This window comes from Typopeltis vanoorti, chromosome 5 (assembly GCF_054136105.1).
Source record: "Typopeltis vanoorti isolate ZY-2024b chromosome 5, IOZ_Tvanoo_1.0, whole genome shotgun sequence".
Taxonomy (NCBI): Eukaryota; Metazoa; Arthropoda; class Arachnida; order Uropygi; family Thelyphonidae; genus Typopeltis; species Typopeltis vanoorti.
In genome coordinates, this window is record NC_143553.1 from 13,277,059 (window position 1) to 13,295,622 (window position 18,564).

The 18,564-nt window shown below is 36.9% G+C and overlaps 1 protein-coding gene across 1 annotated transcript in view; it reads right to left on the reverse strand.

The window, feature by feature from the left end:
• The window catches only part of fws (Conserved oligomeric Golgi complex subunit 5 four way stop), a 574,187-nt gene that overhangs the window by 400,910 nt on the left and 154,713 nt on the right, over positions 1-18,564 (reverse strand). Inside the window, exon 8 of the mRNA XM_090393051.1 lies at positions 750-827. Coding sequence (XP_090249177.1) covers positions 750-827 — 78 coding nt within the window. The remainder of the gene's footprint in view (positions 1-749; positions 828-18,564) is intronic.

The window sequence follows — 18,564 nt, forward strand, 5'->3', positions numbered from 1 at the left end:
CATACAAATACTGGCCACTGAATTAGAAATTTATTTTATGTATAGGTATGTGACTGCCAATACCAATCCTCTTCAATTCCATGCACTTGTCTTTCCTTGAATTGTGTTCGGTGAGATATGGATCATCAACAGCCTTCATTAAATTCTTTGGTCAACTTCTGCAGATAGGAAGTTCTATTTGTCCATACAAGCCTTCTCAGATGACGATATTGTTCCTAATAGCTGTATTAGGACCACAGTTATGCCTCTTAGACAAGCAATGTAGGTTATTTTTCCATTGATTAAACACCTGGGATATCTCACCTTTTAAGAACCAGTCAGCTCTGCTGTTTTCAAAATCGCAGCTACAGTCAGAATACCCACATTGAACCATACTCCCATTATTGAACTACGAAAGATCCTTTGTTTTTCCCATTGTAATCAATTCTAATTACGATTACTGACTAGAAGCATTCTTGCATAGTTGCCTAGAACAAATGGTGACACACGACCAAGTATTATGAATATACGCTGTGTAAGTGACAAAACCTGCATGAAGGTTTCTAATTTCTGAGTCTGGGTCTGAGTCATTTAACAGCTCTGAGGAGACGGATGGAATTTCATTTTGTTAACTCTTTTTGTAACATCTATGGTTTTTTTTATCTTTCAGACGATCACCAAAGGGTATCACAATACTAATATTATTTAATAATTGGATAAAAAAAATATTTCAGCAGCTGCAACATAAATGACTGTTCACCACACATTACCTTTAATGTTTCCTCTAGAAAGCAAACATGTGTGACAGGATCTTTTTTCTTTGACAGCACTTTTTGTAAATGATGTACCTAAAGTAAAAAATAATATATTTAACTTAAACATACTTTCAGCACAGAATTTTGCTAAGTTTTATAACGCAAATAATGCCAGCTTAAGTAGGAGAAGAGGGTGAAAAAAAAAAAAAGTTAAGTATTGTACACCCACACTTCATAGAGCTGAGCTTGGCAATGTGCCAAGAATAGTCAATTCATGCTGAATGGGAAAAAGAAATAAAGGTTGTATGAATTGGTCACCAACACAAAAAATCACGTGCTTTATACATAAATTTTCCAACTATTGTACAAGCAAAATAGTTACCACTTTAAGAACTAGAATTTTCATAAAAGAAAAGCTAATTTTCCGACGTATAATAATAAACACTCATCCCACAAAACGCATCGATTACCCTAATGTCGGAATCGATTCTCCTTCTTCTGACATGCACAAAGTGTCGAAGGGTCTCACATTGGTCGGTGTACAGTACCACGTTTTCATGTCAGTCAGAAGCTTGTATGTTTATATTGTGAATGCATATATCACAGGAAAATTTCCTTGTAATATATGCAGAGCAAAGGACTGTCATTATTATTAGAATATCTATGTGGCCTTATGACAATCACTAACTGCAGGAACATTTTCTACCTCTTTTCTTTTTTAAAAAAAAAAAAAACATTTCCTGAGTTTCAGAAAGGTTACATGCTGAACTACAAAGCAGGAAATTATGACCAACTGAGGAATTTACTCAACTCAGTGGAATGTAATCAGTTGCTGGATGGAAAGACTATCAACAGTGCATGGAAATTTAAACAATACTTAAATGATGCGATATCAGAATGTGTTCCGAGAGTTCTAAAAATAAACAGAGTAGGAGTCAAGTGGATGTGTAATCTTATTAAGCAAGAGATTCATAAGAAAAGGACGATGTGGAAGGAATACTGTTTGCATAAGGATGACGTCAGTTATGAATAAGCAGTAGGCTAGAATAGTCACAACTGTTGTACGGAAAGCAAAGTTGGAGTATGAAAAGAAACTGGCTCTGTGTGCTAAAGACAACCGCAAGAATTCTATCGATATGCTGCAAGTAAAAGAAAGAATGAATATGAAAGAATAACTCTTCTAAATCCAGATGGCATCATGGTTACAGATGCAGAAGATGTTGTTCAGTTAATGAGTATCCATTTTATTAAAAGCTATCAACCCGGTGAACTCAACGTTGAGCTCACTGTTACCCCTTCACTAGATGAAGAAACTCAAGTGTGTGAGGCCGAGGTATTAGAGTTGTTACAAATTGAATAAGAATTCAGCAATAAGGACTGATGGAATATCAGTACGTGTGCTAAAAGAGTGTTCAGCTGAACTGGCCATTCCAGGCTGTTTAATATGAGTCTCAGAACACGGAAGATTCCGCAAGAATGAAAGGAACATATGGCAGTTTCACTGTACAAGGGTGGTGCAAAGAACAATGTATCCAACTATCGACCAATCAGTATCTCAGGAATGGTGGTGAAGGTTTTAGAAAAATTGGTTAGGGCTCGTATTCAGAAATGGGTTGACAGTGAATCTCTACTTTGCAAGGAAACAACATGGGTTTACTAAGGGATGGTCATGTTTTAGCAACTTGCTCGCATTCTAGAACAATGTTACTACTGAACTAGACAAGGAGAATAGATACACCATGATACTTTTGGATTTTGCTAAGGCTTTTGACAGAATACAGCATGGCAGACTGCTGCATAAATTGGAGTAAATGGGTTTGGGTTATACAATATTAGCATGGATAAGAGGATGACTGATTGACAGACATCAAAAAGTGGTATACAGAGGATCTGTGTCTGCAGAAGCCAACACTGCAATAAGAACTGAGCGCGTCAAAGCACGTTGGACTGCCGAAGAAGAAAAGATCATATGCGCAGCTCATGAGAGGGTGATCCTCTATCTCCCCTTTTCTTTAACTGCATCACAGATGAGTTTCTTCACTCTCTTCATAGCCATATAGGCTACTCTCTAGGCATTTCTTCCTTTAATGCTATGGCCTTTGCAGACGATCTTATTCTCGTAGCCTGTACTAAGGTGGGCTTGCAGGAACTCCTTGACTGGGCAGTTGACTTTTTCTCTATTTGAGGCCTTTCTATTAATGTAGAAAAGTCCTGTTCTTCAGCTTTTGTCCCCTCTGGTCGTGACAAGAAGCTTAAGGTCAAGACTAAGAATTTTCCCTGCAAGGGAGGCCGTTGCATGCTTTGACCATCCCGGAAGAGTAAAAATACCTTGGTATCAGGTTCACCCCAAAGGGAAGGTCTTCTGTCCCTTCTATCCTAAAAGCTGGGATCACTTCTTTGAGAAAAGCTCCTCTCAAGCCACAACAAAGACTGTTTCTCCTTTCCCCACTATCTCCTACCTCGTTTTTACCACAAGTTGGTGCTTGGTAAAACATATATCTCGGTACTGTCCCGAATGGACAGGGCTATCCATTCAGCCGCAAGATCATGGCTCCGACTGCCACCTGACACCCCCTACTGCATATTTCCATTATTATGAGGGTGAAGGATGGCGGGCTCGGGGTTCCATCACTTAGATTGCTGATCCCATGTCTGTGGATGTGTGGAATCGAGAAGTTAGAACTATCTTCTTCCTCTGTCTGCAAAGAGACTTTCTATAGCCCATTGATATAAGAAGACTTTAGGAGGGCTAAAGGTTGGTAACATTATCACGGTACCTTAATTGAGTCAGCACCCGCAGAACACAAGAGATGGGCATCTCTGCTGCACTGTTCTGTAGATGGTGCTCCTTTAAAAGAGTCATATCTGGTGCCTCCCCAGCAAGATTGGGTAAGGAATGGCACCAGACTCCTTCCTGGGTTCGAGTATATTGACCTTATCAGGACGAGGATCAATGCCCTGCTTCGAGCCTGCACAGCTCGATGGGGTAGTGATGACTCAACTGTAGGGCAGGCTGCCAGTACAGTGAGACATTGTCTCATATAGCTCAGTGTTGCTTCCGCACCATGGGGTCTGCGTGTGGAGGCATGATGCTGTGGTTTCCATTCTGAACAACCGCTTTAAGAACAAAGGTTGGGAGACTGCAGTGGAACCACATTATAGGACCTCCATGGGTTTGCATAAGCCAGACTTAGTGATTAAAAGAGATGGTGACATTTGGGTAGTTGATGCCCAGGTGGTGGGAACAGGGTGCACACTAGCCTATAGCCATAATAATAAGGTAAGCTATTACAAGAATAACAAAGATCTAGTTAGTAAGATATGTGAGGAGCATGTGACAACTCTGATGTGAGGAGCATGTGACAACTCAGATAGCTATAAGGACTTAAAACAGCTTGGGCTTACGTAGAAGGATATGAAAGTTCTTTCCTTGAGGGGGGCCCTACAGGGCACACTGGTGGCATGCCGTTGTCAACAGAGAATGACTACAATGATAACTAGAACAGGCATAGGATAAAACACTTGTAAAGGCTTAGGCCTATATCAAGTCTGTACGAGATGTCTGGATGTGAGGTAAGGGTAGTACTGCCCATAACCAGTACAAAGATTAATAAAAAATAAATAAATAAATAAATAACAAGTGGTGTACCACAAGGAATCAGTGCTTGGTCCACTGTTATCTGTATATTAATGATATATACAAGTGACATACAGCTATTTGTTGATGATGCAAAGATAGGTAGGGTAATCAGAAATGGTGCTGATATGCAGTACTTGCAGAATGATTTGAATAGGTTGGAACTGTGGGCATGGGAAAATGGGTGTCAGTTCAATGTGAGTAAATGTAACGTCATTCACTTGGTGCTTGGTTAATTAGATATGATTAGATATCCAATATGGTATTATATTGGTGGGATTAGGCTAGAACTGATGAGACTAGGGATCTTGGAGTGTTAATAGATAGGAAGTTGAAGTTCAGGGGCCATGTGGCAAAGATTGCAAATACAACTCAAAAGATAATTGCAATGATGAAACGAACGTTCACATGTAAAGATAAGGATGTTATTTTGCCTCTTTACAAGGCCTTGATAAGACCTCACTTGGAGTATTGTTCGCAAGTCGGGTCTGCTGGTTTCTGCTGTGATGCTGATATAGTGGGGAGAGTACAAAAAGAGTGTTAAAAATGATATTAGGATTGTGGAATACTGATTATGAAGACAGATAGAGAATTTGTAGACTGCAGACATTAGCAAACAGGAGAAAGAGCGGGGTGATATGATTGACACTTACAAACTTCTGAAAGGGTCATACAGGATTTCAGTTGATGGAATTTTTCAATTTATGGAGGGTGGGGAAAGAACGAGAGGGCATCTTTGGAAGCTGAGAATGAAGGCTGCCAAGAAGGGTGCGAGGGCTAGATTTTTCTCTCAGGGGGTGGTGCGTGATTGGAATGGATTGCCTTTGGATGTTGTGAGTGCAAGCAGTGTGAATGAATTCAAGAATAAGTATGATAGCTGGTGTGTGTGTGTATATATATGGCCTCTCTTGATAAGTCTCTGACTCCCTAGAGAATAATAATAATTACTAAATTCCTATGAACAATTTTCCTCAAAATTAATGTATTATCTATCAAGACTACAATACTATCATATCTTATATTTGTTGTCTTCTAAGAACTTTTTACTGTATCAAACCATCTACATCTTGGTCTTCCACCAGATCTTTTTCTTGACAAGTTGGCAAGAAAAATACCCAATGTGTTGCTAATCTTTCCTCTTCCATTCTGTTTAAGACAATACAACCTGAGATTACATTCTTGACTACTAACAATGGCAAGTTCTTATATCTGTGGTCATCAGCCTTTAATCAAGTGTTTTATTTCTAACCCAGCTCTTAGATCCGTAAGTCTTATATCCGTCTCAACACTGTCTTGTATACAGTTAATTTAGTGTTTTGACCAATTTCTCTCTTATTCCATATAAGTTTATTCAGCTGGCTTCCTACCATACTAGTTTTACTAGTTCTTTAGTCTATATTTAATTTCTATATTTAATTTGCCATCCTCACTAAAAAATTTGCCTAAAAAGTTTTACTACTTCTATAGGCTCTCAAATTAGGATAGAGTTGATGTTTTTAAGGTTTCTGATTATTTATTGCTGATTTCCATTCAAAGTGCAGCTCTGTGGGTGTGATATTTGCATCCTCTGCATTAGGTCACCCAAAGAAAGGCTTAAGTTCTAGTCTAGTAGCCGACTAGAGGAATTTTTCTATGTATTTCCTAAATTAAGCAATATCTGGCATGGGCAATTGGGTTCTTTCTCTCGGAAACTCAGATTTTTGTCCCATAAACTCAAGAAAATCGACGAAAATCAATCATCTCTTCATGGGATGCCACTCATAATTAGTGTAGTCTTGGGCCTGCTACCTCTGATTGGCAACTGGTGGAGATTGAACTGCCCACACAATCTCCAAAAGTCAGAGACGGCTAAAATGTTCATGATCACTCCTTATAGGGGAATATAAGGTGTTAGCTAATTTGATTTTAGCTAATTTATTAATAAATTACAACATTCATTTCACTTTAGTCAGAAAATCTTGAATGCCGCACTGGATTTATTCAGAAGAATAACATCTTCATCTGCATAAAGTAGAGAGCTGAGTTTAACATCAAAAATTTTGATATCAGCTTTAATGCAACTTTCCTTCATAATGTGTTGCATTTAGATAATGAATAATAGTGCACATAATGTGCACCCTTTTCAGGTGCCTGATTTACCATCAAACCACATTCCTGTACCTGCTTCAATTTTAACTGCTGACTGAAAGCTGAGCTTCCGTAGCTCAGTCAGTACAGACGAAGCCCTTTGGTCAGTAAGACCTGGGTTCGATTCCTCTCTATGATGTGAGGAACCTTTATCTGGTCTCATTTGACTAAAGGTGAGTTAGCTGGTCTCATACAAAGGTAGAGGGTTTTTTCACCTGGAAACACTGCTTTTCATTCCTCAGAACAGGCAAACTGGCCCATGAACATACAAATCTACAGTCATAAAACACTAGTTAATCCCTCATCAGGTGAGCTCAAGAAGTCCTAAGGGATGGTGGAGAAAACCCCACACGAATAAATAAAATAAACTGAAAGCTCAAATAGAGACTATGCATTGCTTGATATAATGTCCCATTTACACCATATCACTGTACCGCTTTGAACAGCTTTCCTCTTGACTCACTGTATATGCCTTTTCCATATCTACAAAACTTAAATACAGATCAGTATATGGAAATATGACTTCTCCATTACTTCCACATTAGCATCACCACCTCTGGGTTTGGCTCCCACTGAATGAGACCACAATAAAGGTCGAAACCAGTTATGGGATACTAAGGCAAGTGATGAGAAGTTATACCACCTTTGCCACAAGTTGCCCCAGTCCTGAAAATACTTCAGGCACAAACTTTTGTTTGCTTACACTTGGATAAAGGATTAAACCAAATATATAATTGTTAAATACAGATCCTTGTTATATTCCCAAGATTTCTCAACTATCTATCTTAAAGTGAAAATCTGATGCTGAAACTTCCATTTAGCTTGAATCCAGCTTGATCTTCACCATGCTTCCTTCCAGAATTTTTCTTAGCCATGTCTCAAATATATTTGCATAAATCTTACCAGGAACACTTAGTAGGAAAATATCTCTGTAATTATCACATTATTTTATTTTCCATTTTATAGATGAGTACTATGAGGGCTCTGCTCCAATCATCAAGAATTGACCATCAGACCAGGCCTTATGAATTCTGTAGCGTAGCCACTGTAAAACTTTAATACCCCTATATTTGAACATTTCTAGTCAAATACCATCTATGCCAGCTGCATTTCCACATTTCAGATAGCTATTTATAATTTAAGTATTATTATTATTATTATTATTCGTGACACCTCCAAGGAGTCCAAAGACTCATCGCAGGAGAATACCCACTGTACAACTCTCCATCTCCACTACTACACAGAACCTCTACTACCAATCACCTGCATCAACGCCATCTACTGCCCACCACCACCACAGCTAGTATTTTTTGTCTGTAAATTGCGTGTATTCTAAAGGGCCGATTTGTCTGTATGCAGGATGAAAAACCAGAGTTTCCGGGAGAAAAAATCCTGCTACCTCCGTATTCCTAAGAACATTCAAAGTGTTTTCTACCACCACAGTACACTGCTTATTTCATTTAGCAATCTTTCGAAGTAATTAATTTAGACATGTAGAATATCTTTATTTTCAGTTTTCATGTCATTTTATCATTTCTGATTTCTTTTAGAGTACTCTTCCTTCCATTTCTAAGCTTTTCAATACCTTCCAGAATATTTTACAAACTTCCTGATATTTATTTCCTATGTTTTTTACCAAAGTCTTCCCATAAGTTTTATTTAGCTAGTTTTACATGGTGCTTTGCTTTCTTACATTTCTCTCTGCATTGTACAAGAGCACAAGCTGACTTACTTGTGAGGAACTTTCTGTATGCTTTTTTTTTTTTAATTTCTTGGCTGCCTCGTTAACTTCCTTAGTCCACCATGGAGTTCTGATTTTTCAATTGTTGCAGATTACCTCACCACATTCCTCTCTGGCTTCAATCAATGTTTTCTTCTGGGTTTGACACTATATCTCAAAAGTATGGTTGATTAAGTGTTTAGATAAAAGAAGAAAATATTAGATGAAAGTGTTTAAAAAGACTATGTTTAGAAGAAAGGCATAATTAACACTTAAAATAAATTTCAGCTGAACAAGTATAATTATGTGAAGCATTTCATTTTAAAAATTTGAAAAAATTAAAAGGAAACGTAGATTTTTGAAAAACTGAAAAAGTAATATACCTTAAACATGTCTGCAGAGCACTCTGAGGAGTTCTCTTTAGGCATTGGTATAACCAATGTAAGAAATGGTAAGAAATTCAGAAAAGAACTGGAGAATAAAATAAGAAACAAAGAGAATATATCTGAAGAAACTATTGATGTTAACGCAAAATGGAATCAACTGAAAAACTTGATATATGAAACAGCTGCTGAAGAGATAGGTTTTGTGGAAGGGAAAAGAATTAAGAAGCCATGGATTACAAATGAAATGATAAGAAAAATGGAGGAAAGAAGATGGAAAAATGTAAACACTGAAGAGGGAAGAAGAAAATACAAAGTATTAAATAATGAACTGAGAAGAGAAATTGATGAAGCAAGAGAGGAATGGTTAAAAGCAGAATGTAAAGAAATTGAAGAAATGGATAAAAGGGGGCGATATGATAAAATGTTTGAAAAAGCAAAAGAAATTACAAATATTAAAAAAAGCATAAGAAATCTGCCATTAGAAGATAAGCAAGGAAAATTGATTTATGATATTGAAATACAAGGTGAGAGATGGAAGGAATACATCGAAGAACTTAATGCAAAAAATGAAAGACCAACAAAAATTGAATTGGAAGAGCAAATTAAATCTCAACAGAAGAAAGAGGTCCTGAAATACTAAAGAGAGAAGTAGAAACAGCAATTAAGGAATTAAAAAGTGGAAAGATGGAAGGAGTGGATGGAATACCTAGTGAAATCCTAAAACAACTGGAGGACAAAGGTATAACAGAAACATGGAAACTCTGCAACTTCATTTACAAAACAGGAGTATGGCCTAAAGATTTCACAGAGAGTATTCTGATACCAATTGAAAAGAAAAGCAATCCTGCTAAGTGCAGTGACTACAGAACTATAAGCATACTCTCACATGCCTCCAAAGTACTGCTAAGAATATTAAATACTCCACTCTATTGTATAATAGAGTGGAGTATTTTCTGGGGGATGATCAATTTGGATTTAGAAAAGACAGAGGAACTAGAGATGCAATTAGAGTAATGAGGACCATATGCAAAAGAAATATAGAAGTAAATAAAGAAGTTTATATATATGTTTCGTCAACCTTGAAAAAGCATCTGACATGGTGAAATGGGAAAATCTGATGGAAAGGTTATGCAAAATACGTTTATATTGAAGAGACTGAAGGTTAACAGCTGAATTATATGTGAACCAGATGGCCATAATAAAGACAAAAGCAGGAAAAACTAAAAAATGTGTGACTGGCAGAGGTGTAAGACAGGGATGCTGCCTGTCACCGATACTCTTCAATATACTTGCAGAAGAAATGATAAAAGAAGCATTTGATGAAGTATTGTATTGTTTTGTATTGTTCTTCCTCACTATTGGAGGAAGAACAATACAAAATATTAGATTTGCAATGATAAAGCAATATTAGCTAATACTGAAGATGAACTACAGCACCTAATGTGAAAATTTGAAAATATATGCAAGAAGTATGGTATGAAAATTAACACAAAGAAAACAAAAGTGATGAGAGTCTCCAGGAAACCAGGGAGTAGCAAGGTGATGATGAATGGAGAAAGTGTAGATCAAGTGAGACAATATAAATACCTTGGTAGTATAATACAAGAAAATGGAAAATGTGACATGGAAATAAAAGAAAGAATTAACAAAGGAAAATATCCATTTTACAGCAAGAAAAATTTGTTTATTAATAAAATGAATAAAAATCTAAAGAAAAGGCTTATTAAGTGTTATATCTGGAGTATGATCTTATATGGATCAGGAACATGGACAACATGGAAGAAAGAAACTGAAATGTTGGAGGCATTTGAAATGTGGTTATGGAGAAGAATGGAGAAAATAAAGTGAACTGAAAAAAATCACCAATGAAGAAGTGTTACAAAGAGTTGAAGAAGAAAGGAATTTACTAAAGACCATAAGAAGAAGAAAGCATAACTGGATAGGACATGTATTAAGAGGAGACAGCCTACTGAAAAGAATGATAGAAGGGAAAATTGAAAGAAAGCGACCAAGAGGAAGGAGACAACTAATGATGCTTGATGATATATTGGGCACAAGAGGATATCAGGAAATGAAGGAGGAAGCAAGAGACAGAGGAAATTGGAGGAAGAGAATTTGCTGAGTTATACCATTGGACCTGTCAAGAGACAGAACACTAATGATGATGATGATAACCAATGTGTAAAGATACTAGAGTAATGCATTTTCATAAGGGCAGTGAGAACATCACTGATGCTGAAAGATGAGTTTATAGGTGGTGTCCTCTAACGATGAATGTGGTAAAGAGGAATTATCTTCACTCCAAATCTATTGCTGATTGACTAACACATCAGCTTTATATATGTATGTAATTTTGTATATAATGAGCTTCATGTCAAAGATCTGGGCATGTCGAACTAGGCAAGTTTCCCTGAAATGTGGAATGGAATGACTTTTTTTTTTTTTCATTGCATGTCTGTGTTACATTACATTACATCCATAGTACCAATGTGCAAGAAATTTATATTTCAGAAACAGGACAGGCACATAAATAAATAAATAAAAAAATAACAAAACAGCAAGAAATTGTCAAGAAAATGAAAAATATAAAAACAGCTTCTTTAAATTTTGCATATCATAAGTGATAAATTTATACATGACAAAAACTAGATTTTAGGCCTGTGATGGAAAATCGATTCTTGTCTCTTTCCCATTTTCTTTCCTAGGAACGTGATTATGTTGAGTCCTACAACAATAACACTGATTCACTCTATGCTTTATATCTCTACACCTGGATTTAGTTGAAAAAAAAGTTCTTGATGAAGAGAGGGAGATTCCCTCTGAGACCAAAGTTGTGTAGATCTTTCAATATTCCAAATTTCCAAGCAGTGTCGAATGCTTTTTTCATATCGAAGAAAATTGATACCAAGTGCTTGCATTTTAGGAAGGTGTCTCAAATGGATGCCTCCAGCCAGACTAGATGATGAGTTGTTGAATGATATTTACTGAATCCAGATTATGTTCTGAAAAAAAAAAAAAAAAAAAAAAAAAAAAAGGTTGTTTCTATCCAGAAACCATACAAGAGAGATAACCATTTTTTTCCACAGAATCTTGCACAAATAGCTCATCAGAGCAATTGATCAATAATTTATTGCCCAATTTTGGATTATTCTGACTTAGGAAAGGCAACAATAATTTCCACAATAAATAAAAGCACAAATAGCTCATCAGAGCAATTGATCAATAATTTATTGCCCAATTTTGGATTATTCTGACTTAGGAAAGGCAACAATAATTTCCTTTACCAAGTACAAAGAAATACATTTTAGACAAAGTTCTGTTGAACAGGTGCAATAGTTGTTCCTTGGTGGTTTGACAGATGTTTGATCACAATGTAACAGATGTTATCTGGGCCAACATCAGATGGGTGGCATTTAAGCAAAGCATGTTTTATTTCTTATTACATGAGCAGAATATTATGTTTTTCAGTACTTAAAAAAAAACTATTTGTTTTTCGGCTATGGATTTCTGGACAAGGAACTCAGAGGGGACACTGCTATTGTTCCTGACTTCTTTATTGTTGGTTGCTCCTGTTATGGAAGATTTCTGGACAAGGAACTCAGAGGGGACACTGCTATTGTTCCTGACTTCTTTATTGTTGGTTGCTCCTGTTATGAAAGATATATATTATATCCATGATTCCTTCCGAAAATAAACTTCTTGATTGAAAAGCAGATTCAAGTAGACGTGTAGACAGATTTATGTGTTCGTTGTACATGTTATCATCATCATCATCATCATCATCAAATTCCTGCTATGTACCCTCAAGGAGTGTACAGGATATGACAGTACTACATGAAAAAATTACATCATTACTAACTTCCTATCTACAATTTTCCTCCAAATCAGTCTGTTACTTGTCAAGACTCCAACATTATCAGATCTTATATTTCTATCGTCTAAGGCACTTTGTACCGTATCAATCCACCTATATCTTGGTCTTCCTCTGGGTCGTTTTCCTGCCAACCTGGCAGAGAACACTTGTTTTGCTAATCTTTCCTCTCCCATTCTATTTAAGTGACCATACCACCTGAGATTAGCTCTGCTAACGCATTCCTGGATGCTGACAACGTCAAGTTCTTTCCCATTATCCTCATTTTTAATATGATATTGCCATTGATGCCATCTGTTCACGCCTATGATCTTTCTCAGGACTCTCATATCTGCGGTCTCTAGTCTTTGGTCAAGTGTTTTACTTCTGACCCAGCTCTCAGATCCATAAGTTAAAACTGGTTTGAACACTGTCTTGTATACAGCTAATTTAGTGTTCCGACTAATTTCTTTCTTATTCCATATGAATTTATTCAATTGACTTCCTACCATACCAGCTTTGCTGATTCTGTTGTCTATTTCTATATTTAATTTAACATCTTCAGTAAAAATCGTGCCTAAGTAGCTGAAATGTTTTACTTGTTCCACAGGTTCTCCATTCACAACACAGTTGACATTTTCAATGATTCTGCCTATTTTCATTGTCTTTGTGTTTTTATTGCTGACGTTCATACCATATCTATTACAACAGCTATTCAATTTAGTCAGAGAATCTTGCAGACTTGTAGCGGATTTATATAGAAGTAAAACATCATCCGCATAAAGCAAAGAGCTGACATTAACATCTCCAATTTTGATATCAGGTTTAATACCAGTTTCCTTCATAATGTGATCCATATAGATAATGAATAACAGAGGGGATAATGTACATCCTTGTCTCACACCAGATTTAACATTAAACCATCTTCCTGTACTTCCTTCAATTCTAACTGCTGACTTACAACTCAAATAAAGACTAAGTATTGCTTGATATAATGCCCCATTGACACCATATAACTGCAGCGTATTGAATAGCTTCCAAATCGACAAAACTTAAATACAGATCTTTGTTATATTCCCATGCTTTCTCGACTATTTGTCGTAAAGTGAAGATCTGATCCTGACAGCCTCTATTTGGCCTGAATCCAGCTTGTTCTTCACCAAGCTTTTCTTCCACAATTCTTCTCAACCATTTCTCAAGTATATTTGCATAGATCTTGCCAGGAACACTCAGTAGGGAAATACCTCTGTAATTCTCACATTCAGTTTTATTTCCCTTTTTATATATGGGTACTATGAGAGCTCTACTCCAATCATCGGGAATTCGTCCCTCTGTCCAGGCTTTCTGAACTATGCAGTGCAGCCACTGTAAGACTTTTATACCACCATACCTCAGCATTTCTGGTCGAATATCATCTACTCCTGCTGCCTTTCCACATTTCAAGCCTTTGATGGCTTTTTCTACTTCAAGTATGGATATGTATTCCTGACTGCATGCCTGGCCAGTGTTTTTTATCACTGTGCTGTCATCACTGCTTGTTTCATTTAGCAGTTTTTCAAAGTAATTACTCCATACTTCAAGGATATCTTTTTCTCCTGTTTTCATGTCACATTTATCATCTCTAACTCCTTTTACAGCACTCTTTCCTCCATTCCTAAGCTTCTTCAACAACCTCCAGAATATTTTGCCACCTTCTTGATATTTATTTTCTATATTCTTGCCAAAGTCCTCCCATGACTTTTGTTTAGCTAGTTTTACACACTGTTTAGCTTTCTTACATTTGTTTCTGTATTCTGTAAGAGTAAAAGCTGACTTATTTGCCAGGAACTTTTGATATGCTTTCTTCTTTTCCTTCACTGCCTCTTCAACTTCCTGTGTCCACCACCAGGGAGTTCTGATATTTTTATCCTTGCACACAACCTCACCACATGCCTCTCTGGCAGAATCGATCAATGTTTTCTTCAGAGTTTGCCACTGAATCTCCAAGGTTTGATTCCTGTTCTCAAACTCTTTCATTTTCTTTTCAATAATCTTTCTGTATTTTAGTCTACAGTTCACATCTGAGAGCTGCTCAACTTTTATTCGCTTTAAAACTTTCTTACATGTTATTCTTTTCAATATGAAATTCAATTTTATCCTGCTCAAGACTAAATAGTGATCACTTCCAATTTCAAATCCCCTGTACACTCTAGTGTCCTGCACCAGGGAGAAAATATCACTATCAACAATAACATAGTCAATGAGACTTTTCTTATTCCTAGCCTCTTCTCTCCATGTGAATTTGTGCACATTTTTATGTTGGAACATGGTGTTAGTAATAACCGGTCCATGTCCTGAGCAGAAATCCAACAGATATTTGCCATTATTATTAGCTTTGCTCTTTTCACCAAATTTTCCCAAAATATTTTTGTATGTCTCACAATCATTTCCTACTCTGCTATTTAGATCCACAACAAGGACCAACTTTTCCTTTTTCATTGTGTCAGTTGCTTTTTCTAAAGCATCAAAAAATTCCTCCACTTCTACCTTAGTAGAACCTTCTGTGGGACCATAGGCACAAATAAGTCTCATTGTCCAGTTCCCCATTCTCATATTTGCCCACATTACTCTACTTGAGACTGACTGCCATTCAAGAAGATTAGCCTCATATTTTGTGTTGAATACTATGGCTACTCCTTCTTTTCCTTGATTGTCATTGCCTGAATATAACATTTTGTATTTATTGCTCAGAAAGATCTCACCAGTTTTGGTCTTTTTTGTTTCAGTCACCCCTATTATGTCGATCTGGTACTTATCTAATTCCTCAGCTAGCTCCATTTCTTTGCCATTCAGGCTTCTTACGTTGATAGTACCGATCTTTAACTCTGGTGATGTTGAGTTGGGGTTTGTTTTCAGATATGTTCCAGTAGCTGACTTTTCGCTGTTCGCCCTGGTTACCTGGCAAAAACAACGGGGGCCTTGTTTAACCGGGCGACGCCCCAGCCGGCATGAAATTTTGTCATGTTGTACCATCATTTTTTATTTTGGTTTAACCAATAAGAATACAATTTGGTCGGCTAAATCCCAAATTGCCAGCCCATCCTCGTTCGTTCAGTATCAAAGTAGATACCCAACAGGGTTCACCATGAGAAGGTGAGGATTGGACATTAGGTCAGAAGCCCTGGTCGGTTCTCCGCATTCCTTTAAAGGCTATGTGGAGGTCTCCTCTCAGTTATACAGCATGTTGTTTATTTCTTTAATGGTATATATTAGAACACAGAATAATAAGTAAATAATTATTTATTAATTTATTGCTGATATTTCGCTGGTGTTATAACCAGCATCTTCAGAGCACAAAAACACAGTTTGTCACAATACGCGAGACTATAACAACATGGAATAATCAATGGACTAGTTAAACAAAATTGTAGCAGCAACACAAAGCCTCAAGTCCTGATTTTGGCGCTCTCTATCTGAAAAAAAAAAAAAAAAAAAAAAAAATGCAGCTATCACACAAGACTAGAGTCCTAAACAGAGAAAAAAAAAAACGGTACTAGTTTTTTCTTAAGATGACTGTCTCTCAGATTTTAGGCAAATTTATACAGCCATATTTGTTGAGATTTGGAATGTGTTTCAGGGCTGCTCTGGATACCCCTGTGTGCAGGGGTATCCAGAGCATGGTCTGCTAGGCCTGACTTGCCATAGTGATAATGCCAAATGTGTCTTTTATGTTCACTGATGCGGATATTCACAGTTCATCCTGTTTGACCATAGTAGGCTTGATTACATGAGCAGGGTGCTTCATAGACTCCTGGATGTGATAAAGGAGGAATGCTGTCCTTGGGTGAACGGATAAGGGTTGCTAATTTGCCACACGGTCTGAATATGGTGTGTAGTTCATGTTTATGAAGAATTCTAGAAATCTTTTCAGATGTGCCTTTAATGTATGGGATGGTGATTGTTTTGTTGTAGTTCCCTGTGGTGCATAATGGGAGGGATTTCTTAGGAGCATTTAGTATTTTGTTTATCTTATGGGGATTATAGCCATTGGCCAAGAAGGTGTGGCGTAAGTGAGCCAGTTCAGCAGCAAGAGCGTTGTCATTGGAACAGATTGCTCTCGCTCTGTGGGTTAGCATTTTTAAAATGCCATACTGTTGAGAAGGGTGATGGTGTGATTGTTTGCGTAAATATCTCCCTGTATGTGTGGGTGTTCTAAAAACTGAAAATGATAAAGAACCATCTGGAAGACGTGTGATAAGTGTATCCAGGAAGGGCAGACAGTTATTAGCTTCCAGTTTCTTTGTAAAGTGGATTTTTGGATGTTGGCAATTTAAATGCGCTAAGAATGTTTCCAATGTCTCTGGGCCATGTGGCCAAATAGCAATTTGGCCACATGGCCCAGAGTAAAAATAAAATATTTTTAAATATTTATGTAAAAATATTTATATTTTTACTGTAAAAATATTTATGTAGCTATAAGAAGTCTAAATATTTCTACTTAAAGTTTACCAATGTCAAGCCCAATAAAAACCTGTAACTTGTAAATAGTTGTATGTTATATGTAAATAATCCCAATGGGAATTTGTATGTGCTCTATGCCAAATAAGGGAACATTCTAGAAGGTGTAGTATTAAGGCAATACCTTGCCAATAGTAAAGCGGTATATTTTTAGATTTTTGTAAAGACGTCAAACTTTGTGTGTGTTCTACATGGAAAGCTCAAGGTCAGTGCTAGGTGTACCAACAAAAGCTTCAAACAAATGTCCGCTTCCAGAAAGAATAGGATTTAGGGAGTGTAGAAGAAAAACAAAGGAAGGATCAGTATAAGAAAAAGATCAAGGGATTTCGCCGAAACATTCGGGTTCACATATCTCCGCACAAGAATTCGGAAGTGACCGAATAAAAGACGTTGGTGAAAAGATCGCATCATTGGTTCGAGAAATTTTCATCAGTGATCCAGAGGTCGTGATCGAGAAGTCGCCAATGGTGGTCCGGCAGATGTAGGCCATCGAGTACACGACTTCAGGAGAAATCATGCCCGTCATCTAAAAGAAAGATGACGAGGAGCCGATCCGCCAGGCAAAGCTGATAGTTGACGATGAATTGACGAGTCTTCGCCGGGAGCTGTTGTCAGAGGGAAGAAATTGCTCCATTAATCCAACGCGCATGCAAGCATTCCACAAGCCGATAATCTTCGCCCGAAGTGCGGCAGGACAGAGTATCCTAGAAACATCAGTAGACCTATTGCCGGCGTAAAGAGGGATTGAAAAACTTGACACGGAACGGAAGTCCAGTTCGAAGCCAAGTACACAGAGGGTAGCAGCTATAAAGTGAGTTGACCCATTTGTTAAATTTCTTTGAGCTTTTAAGATAACACTAATTAATGGACTGCAAGTAGAGGCTGATCTAAATAGGCATATCTAACATTTAAAGATTATAAAGTAATTAAGTGTCAGGAATTTGTAGTTTGAATTAAGTCATAGTATAACTGTTTGTGAATTGGTGAAATTTGCCTATAGAATATTGCCAGCATAGAAAGGAAAGAGCAATTGTGTGTAAAAGATATTGTTTATGTGTTCGATGAGTAAGAGTTAACAATTAAGCAATAAGTACCATTGCTCAGTATAAATGATTTATGTTGTATTAAGAAAATTAGTTAAATATGTGATATGATTTGTGTGAGAAAATACAGGAACTTAACTAGTCTATTTATGCAGATTTGAATTGTCATGTTTCTTTTTATTATTGAAAATGCAGTGAAAAATTTGTCTCATGTGAATTAATCTTTGTTGTTTAAATATTAATAGAGTGTTGGGGGGGGGGAGCCCATGCCTGTCCCATCTATTTCTTTGTATATTTTCCCTTTTCATGTGAAATATCCTGCATGTATTGTGAATTTGAATAGTTCAAATATATCAGGGGGGGGGGGAGTGTGACTTCAGTAGATTGAGAGTTTCTATTAGTAGTACATTTGTGAATAGTGAGGTGATATCAAAGCTTACCATTAATTCTGAGCTTTTTAGGGTATGGTGTTGTAAGATGTTTTTTTAGGTAGACTGAATTTTTGACAAAGGAGGGAGAATTGTTTGTGAGAGTGGCTAGTAGCTTAGCTAAATGTCCAGCCAGTTTGCA